The sequence below is a fragment of the Callospermophilus lateralis genome, chromosome 1, assembly GCF_048772815.1.
Source record: "Callospermophilus lateralis isolate mCalLat2 chromosome 1, mCalLat2.hap1, whole genome shotgun sequence".
NCBI lineage: Eukaryota > Metazoa > Chordata > Mammalia > Rodentia > Sciuridae > Callospermophilus > Callospermophilus lateralis.
Genome location: NC_135305.1, coordinates 210,801,748 through 210,823,190, shown reverse-complemented (window position 1 = coordinate 210,823,190; position 21,443 = coordinate 210,801,748). Strand labels below are relative to the sequence as shown.

General features: G+C 47.9%; 1 protein-coding gene across 2 annotated transcripts; it reads right to left on the bottom strand.

Moving 5' to 3' along the window:
* Positions 1-1,838: 1,838 nt before the first annotated feature.
* On the bottom strand, positions 1,839-21,443 carry Calr3 (calreticulin 3). 2 transcript variants are annotated; one of them, XM_076870682.2, is made up of 9 exons: positions 21,342-21,443; positions 21,090-21,191; positions 16,944-17,147; positions 13,278-13,372; positions 10,893-11,081; positions 8,062-8,169; positions 7,839-7,970; positions 6,601-6,693; positions 1,839-2,249 (listed from the first exon to the last, which is right to left on the bottom strand). In XM_076870682.2, exons 1-9 carry the CDS (start codon positions 21,430-21,432, stop codon positions 2,109-2,111), a joined length of 1,155 nt encoding a protein of 384 aa, XP_076726797.1. In that variant the 5' UTR covers positions 21,433-21,443; the 3' UTR covers positions 1,839-2,108. The 2 variants fall into 2 exon arrangements, with proteins under 2 accessions (XP_076726797.1, XP_076726803.1); XM_076870688.2 differs by having other exon boundaries at positions 21,311-21,404.

Below are 21,443 nucleotides of genomic sequence, written 5' to 3'. Positions count from 1 at the left end.
CTATGGCTTTCCCAAATCCCTACCTCTAAGCACTGCCGGACAGGGAACCTGCCTTCAACACGTGAGTCTTCAGGAAACCCTTCATATCTAACTGGATCAGTAAAGGTCACCTAAAGATTAGTAACTGTGGGAGGCTGACAGCCCCTCTAGGGCTGCAATATCAAAAGGGGGAAAGGTGTTCCCCAAAACCCAAATCACAGTGCCCCCCAAGTGTGGTGAGCCTCACACCAACCACTGCTGCTTCTGCCATCGTTACCTAAAGTCATTGCTACTGTCACTACCACCTAGGGTGCTGGCACCTGAAACCAATGGCATCTTCCCTTCTGCCATCTAACCGCCTGCTGCTAGAGCGCGGTAGGAACCTCCACCTGGGAGTCAGGAGGGAACGAGGTCCATGCAGGCTTCTATCCCTGTGGTGGAGTCTAGAAGTCAGGAGCAGCAGAAGCTCTCCAACGTCGTCTAGACTGGAGACAGCCTCAGTGATGTGTGCCAGTCCCCCGTGGCCAGCTGCACAGTCTGAGTGGCCGGTGAGGCCTTCATGACGGCGATCAACTGTCCTGAGCCTGTCTCACCAGAGTTCAGAGCTGCTCTATAGACATCAGGGAGGCCACTCACCACATGTGGCTACTTAATTTTAAATGGAAATTACAGATATTCCTTAACTTAGGACCCGAATAGCATCCATTGTAAGTTGAAAATCTTAAGAATGCATTTAACCTGCCGACCCTGTCAAACCTCCTAGTTAGCAACACAGTGCACTGCGGGCTATGGGCTGCTTCCCCTGTGAGCACAGGCTGACGCGGAGCTGGCCCTCGCCACACTGCCCAGCATGGCATTCTGTCAGCCTGGGAATTACCCAAATTCAAGATTCCCAATATGGCTTCTACTGAATGTCTGTCACCTTCTCACCAGTGTGGAATCGAAAAAAACTCATATTGAAGCATCAGAATTTGGGGACCCTCTGTACAATGAAATAAAATAAGAAGTTATTCCTTGGTCCCATGAGCTACATTCCAAGGGCTCAGGGTCCACATGTGTAAACGGCTATTGCACTGGTCAGCACAATTAAGATCTCCATTTCCATAGAAAGTTCTTGAGGGCAACTCACTCAGATAGTGAGCTCCACAGAAGTCGGCAGATCCGACACATCTCTGTACAGCGATGGTGACTGGCATTCTCTCGGCCTGCCACCGCTTCTCCAGATGCTGACTTCTCACCCCATTCGGAGAAAAAAGGGGCAGGCAGTGTTTGAATCCTACCCATGCATGAGGCAGAAGAGTCTAGCTTCTTGAGAACCAACCCCCAGATAAATGGTGAGGTCTGATTAGGATAGAGTCCGAGTTCGAGGTCTATCATCTTCAACCAGGACCAGAATAAACCTTGTCAGAACCTCACTTCCTGCCCAGACTTTCAAACTCTCAATGTGCTATATGTACATTCCGTATTATTTGGATTATTGTTGAGATTGCCAGCCTCCAAATTTCTGGAGTCATAAGTTTGATAATTTCAAACATGAATTTCATTGTGAAAATAGATCTCTTCAATAAGAGACTGCCAGGCTAGGGATGTGGCTCAGTGGTAGCGTATTTGCCTGGTATGTTCACAACCCTAGGTTCCAACCCTGGCACCTCAATTAAAAATAATAATAATAATAATTTAGGCTGGGGCTGTAGCCCAGTGGCAGAGCGCTTGCCTAGCAGGTGTGAGGCGCTGGGTTCAATCCTTGGCACCGCATAAAACAAATAAAAATTTTTTAAAAAAGGGTTTTATATTGAGAAACTTTCATATGTTATTAGTGACTTACAACTAGAGAAATAAAGCACTGCTCTTTTTCAAAATGCATTTTATCAACTTTTATTTTATAAAAACATTTTAGAGATTAAGAGTGTCATGTCTTTGACCAGATTCCTGCTGGTCTGTGGCCTCCAGCGCTCAGTCTGTGGAGGGGAACTTCCTGGTGCATAGGGATCACTGAGGAAAACGTGACTGACCCCACCAAAAGCACGGAACGTTTTTAAAAGAAAGCTGGACCAATTACCAAGTGATCTTTTAAATGCAGATTAAAGTAGAAACAAGGTTTTTATCAGTCATCTTTATAACTGGGATGACTAAAGCTCATCCCGCCTGTAATATCTATTGAAATGACTTTCACGCATATGAAACTTTCCTGCCAGGAGCTCCTCATCTTCCTCGCGGGCTTTTTTCACTTCTTCCTTGGCCTGTACGGCATCCATCTCCCTCTCTGGACCCTGGAGAAACACAACAACAAAGACTCCAGTGGCCGTAGATCACGCTTATTGGGAGCCCAGTGGCGGGCCATATGCATGTCAATCTCTCCCTGCTTTCCAGAAGCTTCCATACCACCTACAGCTGGCTTTAAAAGAGCCCCTAGCTGGGTGTGGTGGCACTCGCCTGTAATCCCAGGGGCTCGGGAGGCTGAGGCAAGAGGAACACGAGTTCCAAGCCTGAAGCAAAAGCGAGGCACTAAGCAACTCAGTGAGACCCTGTCTCTAAATAAAATACAAAATAGGGCTGGGGATGTGGCTCAGGGGTCGAGTGCCCCTGAGTAATCCCTGGTACCCACCCACTCACCCCCCAAAAAAGAAAAAGAGCCCCTAAAGATGGCAATCCTAATCCCTAGGGTGGGGGTGTGGCTCAGTTCTAGAGCACTTGCCCAGCACATGAAGGCCTTGGGTCCTCTCCCCAGCTCCACACACACAAAATAAATCCTAATCCCCCAAACCTGCAAATGTTCCCTTATGTGGGAAAAGGGTTCTTGGAAAGGCTTTTGGCTCAGGTTTCAGAGGTTTCAGTTCATGATGGCTTGACCTTGTCACTCTTGGGTCTGTGGCAAGCAGTGCATCATGACAGGGAGCGTGTACAAAGGGAACTGCTCAACTCATGGCAGCCAGGTAGCAAAAGGAAGGAACAGGCTGGAGTCCCAGCATCCTCTTCAATGGAACGTCCCCCATGACCAAACTCCCTCTCGCGAGGCCCCGCCTCTTAAAGGTCCTACCACCTCCCAGCAGCACACAGGCTGGTGTCCATGCCTTGTGACCCCTGGGCCTTTAAAGGATGTCTAACAGAATCACACCATCCTAGTTTTTCAGATGGGCCCTAAATCCAGTTACAAGTGTCCTCATAAGAGAGGGCTAAAAAGAGTTTTGATACACAGAGACAAAAGAGAAGGACAGATGGAATTTGAGGCTGAGATCAGGGCAACGCAGCCAGGCACCAGGGACACCAGGACCTGCCCGAGAGCATTCAGAGCAAGCACAGCCCCGAGGCTGCCTGGACTGCAGCCCACCAATGCTGGCTGTGGTTTTTTAAAGTACACATTTTGATTTAATACTGGTTTTGGACTTCTGGCCTCCAGAACCATGGGGGATACATTTCTGTTGGTCTAACACACCCATTTGTGGACATTTATTCTGGCAGTCAGAGGAACACACGCATCCTCCTGTATTTCCAGAGCACGAGGGACCTCAAAGAGCAGATCAGTGAACAGAAGCCCCAGAATCTATGTAAGAAAATCACGGCTCGTGGAATGGCCAGGAAGGTGAAGGACAAGAAGATTTCCAGCCAGGTACAGTGGTGTTCCCCTGTAATCCTAGCGGGTCGGGAGGCAAAGGCAGGAGGATCATGAGCTCAACATTTAGTGAGGCCCTAAGCAATTTAGCAAGACTATCTCAAAATTATATATATAAAATAAAAGCTGGTGGGGGAATGCTGGGGATGTGGCTTAGTGGCTAAGCACCCTTGGTTTCAATCCCTGGTTAAAAAAAAATCGATTCCCAGTCAGCCTGCTGTGTAGGGGCACACTATGATCTCAGTGACCCAGGAGGCTGAGGCAGGAGGATTGCAAGTTTGAGACCAGCCTCAGCAATTTAGTGAGATCTTCCACAACTTAGCAAGACCCTATTATCAAAATAAATAAAAAGAACTGGGGATGTAGCTTGGTGGTACTCTTGGGTTTAATAACTAGTACTGAAAAAAAAAAAAAAAGGCAGGTCCTAGTGGGAGGTAACTAGGTCATGGGGCCACCAACTTTGGAAGAGGTTCATATTCGTCTTGCAAAGTGAATTAGTCCTCACAAGTTTGGACTGTCCACCCTTCTGCATGTGATCGGTTCCTTTTCCATTTCTCTGCCATATTGTAACCCAGCCAAGGGGGCCCTTACTAGTGGCCAAACAGATGGACCTGCCAATTTGGGGACTTTCTGTCTCCCAAACTGTAAACTGAATAAACTTCTTTTCTTCACAAGTGACCCAGACTCAGAAAGCGATCTGACACAGTGCCTTTTCTGCGCAACCTAAACGATCCAAAGCCCATACCCCAACCACCTCCTCCAACTGAGCTCAGGCCCTCTGGGCCGTTACCCCTGCTCTCATCACCTGGAACCAGACACCAGACCACTAGGGGTGGCCACTAGGCCCCAAAGCCCACGGGAACAATTCACCGTTATCAATTCAGAGTCTGCTTGTGGTGACATACTCGCTTCTTCCTGTGGAAACCACATTAAAGGTTCCTGCCCAAGTTTTCCCCACACTCCCTCTGCCTCCTGACTGACCTAGTGCCCTATGTGGCCCTGTGTGGCATCGTGGGCTCTCTTGGTGTAACTGTAACAAGAACTATCATTTTAATGGCAGTCATCTCCTGATCTGTTGGCCTCCCCCTGCCCAAGTGAAAATAAATACTGGATTTTTACTTTTTTTAAGAGACTGTGTCTTGCTATGTTGCCCAGGCTGGCCTCGAACTCCTGGGCTCAAGTGACCCTCTTGCCTCAGCCTCCTGAATAGCTGGGACTATGAGTGGGCACCACCATGGTGGACTTGAAGCCTATGTGTCAACCCAGGCCTTTCACAAGAGGACCTCCAAGTGGCCACAGGAAGCTACGAAACAAGGCTCACCTTCACTTGTCATCACGGAAATGAAATTAAACCAGAGTGAGACACCACTGCGCCAACGGGAGCCGTCTGGATGTGCTCAGGTGACCTGGCAGCCCACTCCCGGGGATTTACCCCAAAGAAATGAGAATACCGTATGAAACATTTATAGCAGCTTTGTTGTTGCTATGGTTTGGATCTACAATGTCCCCAAAGGCCCCTGTGTTGAAGGCCCGGTCCCCACCTTGGTGCTCCTGGGAGGTGGCGGGAACTCAAGGCATGGAGCCCAGGGCATCATGGGACTCCAGCCCTCCCTCTGTCACTGTCTCTCTCCTGGCCACAATGCCAGTGGCTCTCTTGGTCACACACTCCTGCTGTGGTGCGCTGCCTCGATCTAGACTTCAAAGCAACGGGGCCAACCATGGACCGTGACCTCTAAAAAACACTGAGCGGAAGAAGTCCTCGTTCTAAATTGTCTCCATTATTTTACTGAAGTAAGGGGAGCCTAGAACATGCATGTTGACCAAACCTGGAGGTGACAAGAGAAGCGACCTCCTGACTCGGCCACGGCCCACGTGAGTCTCAGACACCTCACACCAGGTTAAAGGAGCAGCTCCGGGGAGGTGTCTCTCTAGAGAGTCTCAGAACAGCCTCCTTCACAAGGCCCCAAACTGGAGGCAACCCACGCTGCATCAACAGAGAATGAGCACAAACATTCTGGAATATTCTCACAGTGAGAACGAGAGCTATTTGTCATGGGGGCAGGGCCCACGCCTGTCATCCCAGCGCCTCAGGAGGCTGAGGCAGGAGGATCACAGGTTCAAGGCCAGCCTTGGCAACTTGGCAGGATCCTGTCTCAAAAATAAAAAAGTAAATTGGGTGCGGGGTGGGGCATGCCTGTAATTCCAGTAATTTGGGAGGCTGAGACAGAAGGTTCACAAATTCAAAGCCAGCCTTAGCATGTCTGTCTGTCTGTATAAACACACAGATGGTCCAGGATGAAGCTTAGTGGTGGGACACCCTGGGCTCAATACCCAGTTGTCACCAAAACCAGGAAGAAAGTGCTGCTGCTCCACACACTACTGTGAACAAACGACACTGACTCAAACAGTCCAGAATGGGGGGCCCTGCTATGGTTTGTCCCCCAAAGGCCCATGTGCTAAAGGTTGGTCCCCAAGAGCTCCCTGGGGGGGTGGCACTGTAAAGGGGAGGCTTTGGGTCCCTGGGTGTGCTCTTGCAGGCATGGTGGGGTGGGAGCCTGTTCTCTCCAGCGTCCTCTCTTCCCTGCTCCCTGGCTCACCGGGAGGTCAGTGGCTTGTTCTCCCAGTGGTCTCCAGACACCGTGTCGGCCTCAGGCCCCAGAGCCACAGGACCAACTGATCAAGGACTAAAACCTCAGAATGTGAACCTGGATAGACCTTCTCCCTTCAGCAGGTGACAACCTCGGCCTCTTGATACAGAGATGGGACACTGGTGCGCTTCCCTTCACGTGAGTTTCAGAAAGTGGTCAGAGGGATGTGCTGGTGGGACAGAGTTCGCCTCCGGGAGTGGAGAGTGTGTGGAGGCTGCAGAGTGCAGGTGACCTTCTGTGTTCTGACCTGGCTCAGGTGTCCACTAGCAAAAATTCAGCCAACCCTTTCCTAAGTGATAGACTTTGGCACAAAGTGTTTGAAAAAAATGAATGAACAAAGTTCACTTTGTGTATCTGTCGTACCTTGGTTTCACCCCAGGTGGCCTTGGCAAAATTCTCAGCATACTCTTCATCATCTGTGATCAGAAAGTTATCAAAGATGGTTCCAGATCTCACCTGTAGATGAAAAAGAAGTCTTCACTATTGATGTCACATATGTTCCAATTTTCCACAGAGAGATAGTTGTATTTAGCTCAATGCTATAAAATTGGTTAGCTCTCAATAGTAGAGGTGGGCGGGGCATGGTGGCGCATGGCGGCACCTGTAATCCCAGGGGCTCAGGAGGCTGAAGCAGAGGATCATGAGTTCAAAGCCAGCCTCAGCAAAAGCGAGGTATTAAGCAACTCAGTGAGACCCTGTCTCTAAATAAAATACAAAATAGGGTTGGGGATGCTCAGTGGTCAAGTGCCCCTGAGTTCAATCCCTTATACCAAAAAAAAAAATAGTAGAAGGCGCTTAAGCCCATTTCAGGAATACTAAACTGTACCCTCTATGTGGGCCAGGGGTGAGACTCAGGGGTGGTGTATGAATTTAACAGTTGTGAGGCTCAGGGTTCCATCCCTAGCAGCCCCCCAACAACAACAAAAAAAAAAGAGCTAAAAATCTCTTTATCCCTGGGCCTCACCCCCAGGGATGTGGATGCAGCCAGCATCTGGGCATGGGGACTTTGAAAAGCTCCCCAGTGCCTAGAAGGGTCATTGCCATTGGGGAGTGCTGCCCAGAGCCCCGCTGTTGGGAGTGTGGGTGGAGGGCCTGCTGTGCCGGCACCCCTGGAGCTGGCTGGGAATGCAGAATCCCAGGCCCCAAACAGCTCTGAGCAGAGAAGTTCCAAGCATAGGAGGGGAACTCCAGCTGGGGCTGGGGCTCAGCGGTAAAGTGCCTGCCTAGCATGTGTGAGGCCCTGGGTTCAATCCCCAGCACCACATGAAACTGAATAAACAAAATAAAGGTCCATCTATGACTAAAAATACTTTTTAAAAAAAGAGGGGAATTCCAAGGCGACAGGCATGTGGGAAGCACAGTTGTCCCCCAGCTCGGGTCCCCAGCACCTGGCTAAGTACTCCCTGAAAAGCAGGCATGCAAATCAAGGACTTCACCTTTGAGTTCCGAGATATGAAACTAAAGCAAATTCATGATGAGTGACCAGGGCTGGGGTTGTGCTCTCACTCGCCTGGCATGTGTGCCAGGCACTGGGTTCGAGCCTCAGCACCACATGAAAATAAAATAACTAAAAAATAAATACTAAAAAAAAGATGAGCGACCTGCCAGAGCTCCAGTCCAATGGCACCAATGTTCTCAAATTCTGAGAGGTCATACTGGGTCAGGTAGTTGGTGTTTTTCATCTTCTGGTGAAGCCAAATATCTTTGTCAATGCCCTCTGGTTTCAGGCCGTCCTGCAACAGCAAACGTACAGGTGGTCCCAATGGCCCAGGCAGGGGATAGTGCAGCCCAAGTGACCCAGGACGTCGCAGGGAGGCCCCTCACCTGGTAGGGTGGCTTCTGGAGCAGGGACGCCTGCCAGTCCCCGTCCAGCTCGCTGTTCCAGTCGCTGGGCTTGCTGGCGCTGGCGTCCAGGAAATGCTGCTCCCAGTCCTTCAACGTCGTGAGAGGAAAACAAAACAGTCAGAATTGGGGGAGTTCACTAGGAATGGAACCCAGGGCCTCCCCCATAGGAGGCCAGAGCCCTGCCACCACGCCCCACCCCAGCCCTGAGGGAGGAACTCTCAGAGACCAACAGGCCGGGGCAGCCCCAACCCCTGCCAGGTGTCCCCCTCTCCCGTTTAACTTAGTTGTCAAGAGCCAAGTGCCCGGCCTCCTCGACCCTGCGGGGGCTCCGGTCACACCCACATGGCCTCGTTTCCCCCCTGTCCCCCCACAGGATTTCAGTGGTGGGAAAGCCCAAAGTCACGATGGTGGGAGCCACACACGCACAGCCCTGATGGTAAATCGTCTTTTGTGTCTGGCTGTGCACAGATTGTTCCAGAAAATGGGGGGGGGCAACTATAAACTGCAGCAAGGTTTATCAGGGGACTTCTGAGTAGCGGGAAGAAGCAGTCGCAGGCAGGGGTCGTGGCTCAGTGGTAGAGCGCTGCCCTCGCATGCATGGGGCCCGGGATTCGGTCCTCAGCACCACACAAACAACAAGTAAATAAAAACAAAGATATTGTTTCCATCTACAACTAAAAAACAATTTTCAATAGTTACATTATCGAGTTCTCTACACACACACGGCAGTGCACAGAATGCTGGCGTCTCCCTGAAAGTCTCAGGCTGAACTCGTACTGTGATGTGATGCTCGGGGTCTGGGCCTCCGGGGGGGTGCTATGGTTTGGATAAGTATCCCCCAAAGGCTCGTATGGTAATGGCTCTGTCCCGAGTCTGTGGCACTGTGAGATGATGGTGGAACACTGAGGAGCTGGGGCCTAGGGGAGTCTTCTGGTCCGTGGGGGTGTGCCCTTGAGGGGATATCAGGACCCCAGCCTTTTCCTTCTTTCCTTTTGCGTCCGGTCATCAGCACCCTCCAACATGCTCTAAACATGAAGCCCAAGGCAATAGGCCCAGAACCATGGACTGAAACCCCTAAAACTGGGCCCAAACAACCCCTCCCCCTTTCTTCAGTGCTGAGCATCCTCAGGGCCTCGCATATGTCAGGCAAGTGCTCTATCCTGGCCCTTTTTTAATTCATTTAGAGATAGGGACTCAAATCTTTCCTCTTTTTAAGTTGATTACCACAAGTATTTTGTTACAGTAACAGAAAACTGACTAACATAGGAGATGAAGAAGTCATGAAGGTAAAACCTTCATGAATGGGACGAGTGCTTTTGTAAAAGTGACATTAGAGAGCTTTCTCACCCTCCTGAGAGGGTACAGCAGGAAATGAACCATCTCCAGTCTGGAAGAGAGCCCTCGCCAGAAACTAACCATGTTGGCACCTTGGACTCATAACATCTAGAACTATCAGACATAAATTCTGTTGATTACAAGTTATCCAGTTAGAGGACTTTGTAACAGCTGTTTAAATACACACACACACACACACACACACACTCTCACTCACACAAATGTATACAGTCATCCCAAGATATCTACAGAGGATAGTTGCAAGATTCCCCTCCTACACCAAAATCTTTGTATGCTCAAGTTCCTTCTATAAAATGATACAGTATTTGCATAAACCTACACATATCCTCCTGTGTACTTTAAAATGTCTCTACCTAATACATTGTAAATGATGCATCTATAGTTGTTATACTGTTTAAAGCATCATGACTAGAAAAAAAAGTCTGTACATGTTCAGTTTGGATGAAACTTTTTGCTAGCATTTTGATTCGGAGTTGGTGAATCTAAGCATACAGAACCTACAAGTACAGAGGGTGGACTGAATATATAAACACACACACACACACAGCTTAGTAGATATTGAATAAATAAACATGTTAGAAAATATGTTGATCCAAAATATTGGATTTACCAATATTCAGATAATCCCCTATAAAAAAAATCATAAAGGCTGTGCATCGTGGCACATGCCTGTAAACTCGAGGCTAAGGCAGAAGGATCACAAGTTCGAGGTCAGCCTCAGCACTGTAGCAAGACCCTAAGCAACTTAGTGAGTCCTTGTCTCAAAAAATCAAAAAGGCTGGCATGTGGGTCAGTGGTTAGGCACACTTGGGTTCAATCCCCAGTATCCAAAAAAATAAAAAAGCATACAAGTCTTGTACAAGTGTTTTCTCAAGATAACAGAAATAAGAAGATTGTGCGTGTGTGTGGTGGTAGGGATGGAATTCAGGGCCCATGCAAGTTAGGCAAATATTCCACCACTGAGTTACATACCCTACCCCGTATATGACAATTTCAATAAATAATTATCCTTTTGTTAGGAAAACATTGGTTAGGGCTGGAGTGCGGCTCAGAGCAGTGCTCAGCATGTTCAAGGTCCTGAGTTCCATCTTCAGCATAAAAACACTACATAGAGAAACAGATCCTAGGGGCAGGGGTTGTGGCTCAACAGTAGAGTGCTTGCCTCGCTCCTGTAAGGCACTGGGTTTGACCTTCAGCACCACGTAAAAATAAATGAGACCAAGGTATTGTGTCCATCTACAGCTAAAAATGAAATTAAAAAAAGAACATGTGACTTGTTTGAATCTCAAATATCATAAAGCTCTCTTGCCATCTGCCAAAACGTGTACTGTGCGGCTAGTCTCAGGGGCCTGTACCCTGGGGAGAGATTGTGACTTTGTACAGTAGCTAGGAGCTTCCAAACTGATCTTGCACACCTCATACACTTCCCAGGGTTGTTCAGGAAAAATCCATACCTGGGCTTTCGCATCTTTTGCCTGATTCCAATCCTTAGACTCTGCTGAAGACTCTTCCATTTTCCTAAACGAGGTCAAGTTCCAGTCGTATTCAATGCTGCCGGACTCGATGGCCTGACCATCAACTTTCACTTCGTAAGAAAGGTCTGGTCTTAAAACCAGAGCGTACAGGTGTGTAAAGCCATCAACCTGCCAGGTTAGGGGAGGGGCCGCTGTGAAACCCGTGCTGTTTCAACGCAGGTCTGAATACCAGTTTAAAGCAGGCTCCAGGCAAGCCTGGGTGCAGCAAGGCCTCCTGGGGAGGCCCTGGGAAGAGGGGTTGGTCTTCAAAATGGGATCCTGGGTCGGGGCATAGCTCCATAGTAGAGCTCATGCCCAGCACGTGAGAGGCCCTGGGTTCTAGCCCCTGCACCACAGAAAAGTCAAATAAAGATTAAAGAGGGAGGGGCATCCTGTGGAACAGCCTCACTGCCACAGAAGACGCCCCCCCCCCAGCCCCTCTCTTGTGTGGCTAGTTCCCCTCCGTGCAGATAACATGGCTCCAGCTATGGTTGGATAAGTGTCCCCAAGGCCTACGTGTTAAAGGCTTGGTCACCAGCCTGTGGTGCTATTGAGGGCTGCTAGAACCGTTAAGAGGTGGGACGGCTGTGGGAGGAAGTTAGGTCACTGGAGGGGTGCCCCTGAAATGGACACCAGTTGTCTTTTTATCTTTTTTCATCCTCAGCCACAAGGTTAATGGTCTGCCTTTGCCACAAGCCTCTGCCATGATGCCACAGGCATGAAGCAACAAAGCCAACCAACCATGGGATGAAACCACCAAACAATGAGCCTGAACAAACCTTTTCTCTTTTTAAGTTGGCTGTCTCAGGTACTTTGTTATAGTAATACATAGCCAACTAACAGGAAGATCAGATTCCCTCTTTGAAAACCCTGAAGGATGGAGCACTGCCTGCTAGTGGGGTTCTGGACCTTTCCTCCACAGTGTTGCAGAACCAGCCAAAGCCCTGTGAACACAACAGTGTTCTTCTTAGGCCAGGAGGTCAACTAGGTGCTGTGAGTCAAGGCCACATCATCAGCCCTTATAGCAACACATGTCTGAGGGAGCCTATGGATGCCACTCAGGGCCACGTGGGCTTTCTGACCCAAGGCGACCATGTCCTTTCCTCTCTGCAGAACAAGCTCCTTGGCATGTTCCAGGCTGTTGGGGCCGCCTCTCCTTTTGCTCCCTGTCTCCCTGGTGTTCAGCTGAACTGAACCAAAGAGGGAGGAAGACCCGGCGTGTGGGCTGTCTTGCCCCTGCAGGAGGGGTGTCACCACAAGCATGGTGTGCAGGAGAACCCGCTGATCCTTTAGGACCACCCTGTTGGTGGGGGAAACCCCAGAGAGGACCCTGCAGTCTCCAGGGCTCTGTGAGGAGGCCATCTGCTCCCCTGAGAGGGTTGCGATTGGATAAAGAATGGCTACAGGCACCTCTCCACCAGTGGTCAAAGACACTGAGAAACCTTTGTGCCTCCTGCCCATCTTCAGTAAGTTCTAGGTGCTAGAGTGCCCCAGGGGACAGTCCCTGCTTCCTGAGGTTCACACTCAATACAGAGGGTGGGGGGAGAGAGGGGGCCCTTCCTCCTCACCAGCCCAGGCCAAGGGACCTGGCAAACCGCCTCTTTGGAGCCCTGCTCTGGGCCGTTGGCAGCCTCTGCTGGCCGTGCGGGCATCCAGGCAGGTCTGAGTCCCCCTCCAACACCCAGAGCTCATAATTCAGTACATAACCGAGTTCCGAGGAGGGCCCAAAGACAAAAAGCGTCATTTTCACAGGAATCCCTGGGCAAAAAGGCAAGAAAGTGTGATTTCATTTTGGAAATATTCCCATTTCAATGTTCTGGGATTTTGAAGATTGTCTAATTACTCCAGAATGTTTTTTTCATTTTGAATATTTCATTCTTTAATGATGATAGATACAGTTAAGTATCCAATGACTATGTTATTGTAACCCTCAGGGGCTCAATTATAACCTGATGTCATAAACCACAGTGAAGAGTGCCCTGCCACTGGGTGAAAACTTCAGAAAACAAACCAAAGTAGACAAGTGTCACTAAAGGGCCACCCACTGGAAACCAGGGACAAGAGGTATATTTGCTAGGATCCTTCCCTGGCTCTTAAATACTGAAAGATCAGACCCCTTCTCTCTAGACTTATCATCAGGCAGGAGTTAATGAAAGTGGAGTGTGGTGGCCTCCCCTGTAGGCCAGGAGACCCCCAGTCACTTGGGCCCAGGAGTTCAGGACCAGCCTGGGCAACAGCAAGATCCGTCTCAACAAACAAGCAAAACCAAAAATGAAAGCAGGAAGAAAATAATTAATATAATCATTTGAATATGAGGGCATTTACCTTACATCTGATTGATTTCTTGTTTGAATGATACTGATTCTTGAAATGTAAAATAACATGAACTTTCTTGATATCAAATCCACAAATATCAGGTCCTACAAAAAAAAAAAAAATCAGGTGCTCTCAGTTTTCTTCCATAATGATTTACCATAGGATAACCAACTTTTCTCCTTAAATATAGGAGGCACAGGAAACTCATATGTCCAGGAAATTGGATGCTCATGTGAAGATCTGCGGGTAGTGACCGCCTTCTCCCAGTCAGATCTCTTCTCTGGCCTTTGAAGCCACCTTGGACTCAAGGACAAACCAGCACAGAGGGGCTGGTGTGGTGGCTCAGTGGCAGAGCGCTCGCCTAGCATGCACGAGGCACTGGGTTCCATCCTCAGAACCACATAAATGTAAAGATACTGTGTCCACCCAGCACAGAAGCAAAGGCAGGCTGACAGTCCAGCAGTGCCCGGCCGCTCCTCAGCCTCAGCCACCAACTGAAGTTCTTTTCCTTTGTGGAGCTGGGATGAAACCCAGGGCCCTGCGCGTGAGAGGCACGCGGTCTGTCACTGAGCTGCTCCCCCAGCCCCTGGCCTGAGGTTCTGACCATGCACCTGGGGCCAGGTGCGGGGAGCAGGCTTCAGAGCTGGAGCCTGGCTCGGCTCATCCCAGCTCTCAACGACGACTCAGCCTCACCGCGCCATGGTGTCCTCCCTGGTCTAGAACATCAGGATGCTTGCCCAACACGCGTGAGGCCCCGGATTCCACCCCCAGTGTGTGTGTGGGGGGAATCCAGTCACTAAGGAAATGGAATTCTCCAAGATGGGGCCAGATAAGAGACTGGAGTTCTGAATATGATAAACAAAGTTTATAGGAGGTATCTGGAAAATTCACCAAGACTTCTGAAGGTGTTTACAATTACCCTGCTTTTGCTTTACAGATTAAGCCTTAAGATTGTCCTAAAACAGGGGCTGGGGATGTGGTTCAAGTGGTAGCGCGCTTGCCTAGCATGCGCAAGGCATTGGGTTCAATTCTCAGCATCACATTAAAAAAAAAAAAAAAAAAGATTGCCCTAAAACATCTTTCTTTTTTCTTTTTTCCCTGTCTTAGATGGAATTCCACCAAATCTACTGACCTCAGCGGCACCTACCCCTGGGGATTCTGCTAGGAAAATCTACTGTGGATACCATAGATTTCTTCTAGATTATACTTTTAACATTTCTTGTCAACTTGCAGTGACAAAATTCCAGAATGAATCATAGTAACCCAGGCTGCCTGTAATTACTTTAAGTATGTTATCAATTTGGGGGCTGTGGGCGTGGCTTAGTGATAGAGCACATGCTTAGCATGTGTCAGGCCCTGGGTTCCATCCCCAGCACCAAATAATAAAAACAAAACAAAAAGAATGTCATCAACTGTCCAGAAGTATAAACTACTTTGAACTTGGAAATAGTGACCTGTGGGGTTGACAAAATACACTAGGTCTGTCTCCCAGTTGCATTCAAAGGACATGTGTTTATAGAATTTCCTTTTCTGTCATCACTGGTCAACATTCCAGTTCAATTTTTTAAACAAAAGCTACGGCATGTGAAATATTTGGTTGAAAGTTGGCCTCCTCGGGATTGAGATGTATTTTTCCCTTCAAAATGAGTTAGTATTTCTCTATGTATTCTTAAGAACTTGTATACTTTGAATATTTAATGAAGGTATAGAACACATCTAAAACTGGCCAGAAAATCTGTACATTTCCATGAATGGCAATAATAAAATATTTAAGCTTGTAACTGATTTGCATAAGGAAATGCAGTAGACAGATGAACTTGGGGCGATCTAATTTGGGGCAAGTATTTTTGTGTGTGTGTGTGGTACCAGGGATGGAACCCAGGGGCACTTAACCACTGAGCCACATCCCCAGCCCTTTTTAAGCATTTTTTATTTAGAGACAGGGTCTTGCTGAGTTGCTTAGAGCCTCAATAAATTGCTGAGGCTGGCTTTGAACTTGAATCCTCCTGCCTCAGCCTCCTCAGTCTCTACCAGGATTCCAGGTGTGCACCACCATATCCAGCTTGGGCAAGTAGTTTTAATCAGACTTCTTATCTCACAAGTTTTGGGGGGTTTTATGCATAACCTGAGACTGCAAATTGAAAGCCCTTGGCAAGGACCCACAGAACATACTTCTCTCTTCCTCAACATCAGCACTTGGCAAAGCAAGGGCTGGAGTGGAGTGAGCAGGGCAGCACTGTAGGAGAACTGAGTGAGTGGAGGCAATCTCAAGTTAAAAACAAAAATAACCCAGAAAATTTATTTTAATATTTACTTATTCTGTGGTGCTGGGAGTGGAACCCAGGGCCTTGCGCTTGCTAGGAGAGTTCTCCACCACTGAGCTGCATCCCCACCCCAGGCTTTTTTTATCTTTTACTCTAAATTATGCTGCTTCAGAATTCGTAGGCAGCAAACATGCGATATATAGTTAAGAGTGATATTTTGGTGAATAATTCTGATTATTTTGTTCACCAAATCTAAAAAGCAAATATTTGTGAGACCATCTCTAATTCAACAGGTATTTCTTTTTCCTAGATAGCTCTACTATCTTGTTTTAAGAGGATAATAAGTAACTAAAGCAGACATTTTGGTTTCTTTTTTTTTTTTTCCAGTGCTGGAGATGGAGCTCAGGCTCTCACGGGTGCTAGCAGGCACGTGCTCACCCACCACCGGGCTACACCCCAGCTTGCTTTCTTTTTTTTTCTTTTCTTTTTTTCAGTATTGGGAATGAACCCAAGGGCATTCTACCACTGAGCTACATCCTCAGTCCTTTTTATTTTTTATTCTGAGACAGGGTCTCGCTAAGTTTCAGACACTAGCCTTGAACTTGCAATCCTCCTGCCTCAGCCTCTCGAGCAGCTGGGATGACAGGCGTGGGCCACTGTGCCCAGGCCACAGCTTAATTATTTTCTAGAAATAAAAACACCACCTTTTCTGTTCCAAATTTTAAACTTAAGAACAAAATATGAGGCATGGCAGAGTAGAGAGAACTCTGAGCTGGGAGTCAGGAACCGCTGGATCAGTGGAAATCCACAACCCTCTAATGCTGTGACGTCAGCGACGTCTCTGGTCTCTAAGACGACTTGGGGGGGTATTCTATCCATATCTAGGAATTAACCTAACACCTAACATCCAGTAAAACAGAAAGAACAGCCAATACTCTCTCTACTTTTAAGACTCTGATTCTAATTAACATTAGAATCATAGCAAACATAAGAACAGCATAACTGTCAGAGCCTGATTCTGATCATGATAAATTCAAAAATAAAAGAAACCGCGCAGGTCTGGTGGCACCTGTAATCCCAGGGACTCAGGAGGCCGAGGCAGGAGGATGGCAAGCTCAAGGCCAGCCTGCCAACCTAGTGAGAGCCTCTCTCAAAGTAAAATTTAAAAAAGGAGCTGGGGGTGCAGCCCACTGGTCAGTGGTGGGGCGATTGCCCAGCATGAGTAAGACCCTGGTGCTGAGTGTCATTCTCCGTAAAACACAAACAAAGTGTTTTAGATGTCAAAGCATTTTGGATTTTCAGATTAGGGATGCTCCTCCTGTAGTGGTGCTAGAAAACCTTGGGTCAAATATATTCACTGTGAGCAAAGTCTGAACCGCAGAGATGGTTGTGTTCTGCTATGTCAACTTACCAAACATAATATAGTACTGTGATTTCCCATTGAGGTTCTTCTGATCCAGGTCTGCAGGAAAGATCTTAATGTAGCCCCCGCCGCAGTCCATCTTCTGCTCGTGTTTCACGGTGTACTGAATGACTAGAGTCTTCCCCTTATTGCTGAACGGTTTGAAGCGTGCAGAGATGGCGTAGAATCGGCCATTCTGAGTGGTCTGCAGACCTTTCAACAGAAAGTACTCGTGAAGGATTAGGAATGACATTGTGCTCAGTAAAGCATGGACAGTAAAAGATGCCCTTTCTCTACCTGTGATCATCTATATTCTATTTACAGGGAGCTGCTGTCTACAATGACCTGAACTGACACAGCATGCTGGGGACACATCACGAATAGGTCCCTAGCTTGCACAAAACTCGTATTTTATGCACCCAGATGTTTTTGTACCTCATATATCATTGTTATGGTATTTGTTTACTTATTTCGGGGGGATGAAACCCAGGGTCTGTGCATACTGAGCAGGCTCTGCCACTGAGCTGCAGAAAAGTTAAAAAAAAAGTTTAAGTTACAGAAAAACTTCAACCCTAAATGACAAATATGGATAGTTAATTTTGCCCCCTTATCTTCTAAGGGGCAAGGATACACAAAGAAGCCTGGGTAGCAGCTGAATGAAGAACAGAAAGGAGCACTCCACGTCTTCTCATCTTAAAACAGCTCAGAAACACAACAGCAGATGACGTGAACACGACTGACAGGGTGCTGAGGTACAGGAAAGCGCTTCGCTGTCCCCAGCTGTCATTTGCAAGGTGTTTTTTTTTTTTCTGGTACTAGGGATCGAACCCAGGGCCTCGTGCATGCAAGGCAAGCACTCTACCAACTGAGCTATGTCCCCAACCCACAGGTGGCTCTTTTCACGAAGACACTGTTCTTTTTATTTACTTAGGTACCAGGGATTGAACCCAGGGGCACTCGACCACTGAGCCACATCCCCAGCCCTATTTCATATTTTATTTAGAGACAGGGTCTCACTGAGTTGCTTAGGGCCTTGCTTTTTTAAAAAATATTTTACTTTAGTTGCAGTTGGATACAATACCTTTAATTTTTTAAAAAATTTTTTTATTAGTTGCTCAAAACATTACAATGATCTTGACATACCACACATTTGATTCAAATGGGGTACATAATCTTATTTTTCCATGTGTACAGATTGCAGGAATACCTTTAATTTTTTAATACCTTTATTTTATTTTTATGAGGTGCTGAGGATTGAACCCAAGGCCTCTCACGTGCTAGATGGGCGCTCTATCTCTGAGCCACAACTCCAGCCCCAAGAGCCTCGCTTTTGCTGAGGCTGGCTTTGATGTGATCCTCCTGCCTCAGCCACCCAAGTTGTTGTGCCACATGCCCAGTTGACCATTCTTCTTCTTCTTTGGGGATGGGGATGGATCCCAGTGCCTCATGCATGTGAAGAAAGAGCACTATTACTGAGCTATAGCCTCAGCTGTGACCCTCCTGTCTCCACCCCCAAGTATCAGTGATTACAGGCACATGCCACTGTCCACCATTATCCCATGGATTATTTTTTTTGTGTGTGTGTGTATATGCACACGCAGCTCCAGGGCTGGAACCCAGTGCATTGGAATCCAGGGCCGCTAGGCAAGGGCTCTACAACCCCTGAGCTACACCTCAGTCCCTAAATCCTTTATTTTTTTTCCCGTCTTTTCTGATATCAGGAATGGAACTCAGGGGTACTTTTCCATGAAGTTACATCCCCAGCCCTTTTTATTTTGAAACAGGTTCTTACTAAGTTGCTGAGACTGGCCTTGAACTTGTGATCCTCCAGCCTCAGCCTCCACAGTCACTGGGATTACAGGTGTGTGCCACCTCGCCCGGCCCTAAATTTTTTTTATTATATTGAGTTTATTGCACAACCTGAAGACGGCCATTCCTATTGTGACCCACCCTGTGTGATCATCCATGAACCTGGTATTTGGTACTCAAAGGTCCAAGTCTTAACTCGTGGCTGACTGTCCACCACCACCCCTCTTTTCCCTATCCTTCCCTCCTCAGAAGAGTCAGGGCACCTTCTCTCCCCCTACAACCAAGGAAATCTGAAAGTCATGTGGTTCTCCACCTCTCTTGTGTCTTGTCACCCTCCACGAGCACCCCATCCTGTCACCACTTCCCATTTATGTCTGACTAAATTAGACTCATCTTTTTCATCCATGGCTTTTAAATCTTGGTCTCAGGGGACCACAGGGAAGGGTCAGACTGTGCTAAAGAAATGAAAATATTGCACAAAATCTCAGGAATCCAAACTGGAGGAAGGGAAAACACTGTGTGTCGGGGAGAGCCCAAACAACTCCAAGTGGGAAGTCCTGTCCTTCGACAAGTTTCAGGGAGTAGCCTGTTTATTATCACCCCACTTTTGGCACAGAGCTCATTTTTATTGACTGCTGGGGTCAACATGTGTCTTACAAAACAACGCAGACATGACCCAAAGCCAGAGGCTGCGGGACTCACGGGTACCCTAGGCTAACACGGCCAACACAGAGGTGACCGGGAAGGTGGTGAAGAGGGAAACCTCATCTAAATCACTGGTCAAGGCCTGGGGAGGTGGGTCAGTAATAGAGCACTTGCCCAGCATGTGCAAGGCCCTGGGTTCCATCCTTGCCACTGCAAGAACAAAAACTGAAGTTGGCAAAAATCTTCTGCATGTCCAGATAAGACATATTTTAGACCTTGTGAGCTACTCAATCTCTGAGCCAGCTACTTGATTTTGATGTTGCAGCACTAACATGGTTAGCGTGAGTCAGCAGGGTGGTGTGTGCCTGTAATCCCAACAACTCAGGAGACTAAAGCTGAAGGATAGCAAGTTTGAAGCCAGCTTCAGGAACTTAGCAAGACCCTGTCTCAAAACAAAAAATCAAAAGGGCAGTGGATATGGCTCAGTGGTAAAGCACTCATCGTCCAGTGTCTGGGCTATTATGTGTGGAGACACCCATGTGGCTGTGTTTTCGTGAAACTTTAGGAATGCCAAACTTTCACGAATTCCATTAAAATTTACAATATTTTTACAAATTAGAAAGTATTATTCCCTTTTTGTTTTTTTGGCCCTACCAACTAAAAAAAGTAAAAGCTATTGACTATACGAAAAGAGTTGATAAAACATCTGTAGTGCATCCACCTTTGACTATTAGATATGAGAAAAAGCCAAAATAAGCCAGGTGTGATGGTGCACGTCTATTAATTCTAGCTACTGGAAAGGCTAAGGCAGGAAGATCACAAATATGAGGCCAGCCTGGGCCAATTAAAGAGGCCCTGACTCAAAATTTAAAAAAAATAAATGGAAAAGCAAAACGAAAAGTAAAAGCCATAATAGAGGGCTGGGGATGTGGCTCAAGCGGTAGCCGCTCGCCTGGCATGCGTGCAACCCGGGTTCGATCCTCAGCACCCCATACAAACAAAGATGTTGTGTCCGTCGATAACTAAAAAATAAATATTAAAAAATTCTCTCTCTCTCTCTCACTCTTAAAAAAAAAAAAAAAAAAAAAAAAAAAAGCCATAATAGAGGTTTTCCTTGGGCATGAGAATCTAACTGCTGGAGTTTTGGTAGGGTTCTGAAAATATGTTCCAGATCTTGACCTGGATGTACAGATGTTGAAAGTCGCGGTGCTGCAGTCCTGCGGTGTGAGCGCTTGACAGCAGGCAACTTTTACCTCCACTTTTTTTCTTAACGAGAAAAATAAAAGGGGAAGGAAGTGCGACTCGGGAGGCTGAGGCAGGAAGATCTCGGTTTAAAGTCAGACTCAGCAACTTAGCAAGGCACTTAGCAACTTAGCCAGACCCTGTCTCTAAATAATAAAAAGGGCTGGGGATACGGCTCACTGGCTAAGTGCCCCTGGGCTCAATCGCTGGTGAAAGAAAAAAAAAAAAAGGAGTATCCCCTGGGTGGGCAAGGCCCTCCTCTCCAAACTGACCTGATGCTCATGAAGCTGGATGACTAGGGCAAGTATGAAAAGAATTTTTAAAACAGGCAAGGAGGCGAGGAAAATCCCACGGTGGCTTAGTGGGTGTAGGAGCGTTATTTCTGCACCACGTCCACCTTGGAAGGTCGCTCGATGGGGTTTAACGCTTGGTTCTGTTCTCTCCTGATTCTACACTAACCTTTGTCTTTCTCTTTGTGGCCATAAAACTTCCCCGACGACACTCTAAAATGCCCAAACTGGGAGTCATTGGTGGACTGCACCCATCGGTTTCTCCAGCGCTCTGTGGGAGGAAACACCAGTGAGGGCGGGAAGCGTGTGGATCCGGGTCCAGGGCAGGGAGAGCGGCCCTCCAGGCTCGGCCACTGCCCACCCCGCGGCGACAGGCCCCGGGGAGCTTACGGCCCCGCCACCGCCGGCATTGCCTCTTCACCTCCGTCCAGAAATTCCTCCTGGAAGTAGACCGTGGCCAGCGCCAGGCGCAGCGCGCAGACGGCCCAGATCAGGACGCGGGCGCGTGCCATGGGGCATGCGC

Coding starts and splice junctions, on each gene's coding strand:
- Calr3 (XM_076870682.2), bottom strand. CDS start 21,432: ATGGCACGCGCCCGCGTCCTGATCTGGGCCGTCTGCGCGCTGCGCCTG. Junction 13,373..16,943: donor ACAGTACTATATTATGTTTG/GTAAGTTGACAT, acceptor TTTTTTTTGTAG/GACCTGATATTTGTGGATTT. Junction 11,082..13,277: donor AGAAATCAATCAGATGTAAG/GTAAATGCCCTC, acceptor CTAACCTGGCAG/GTTGATGGCTTTACACACCT.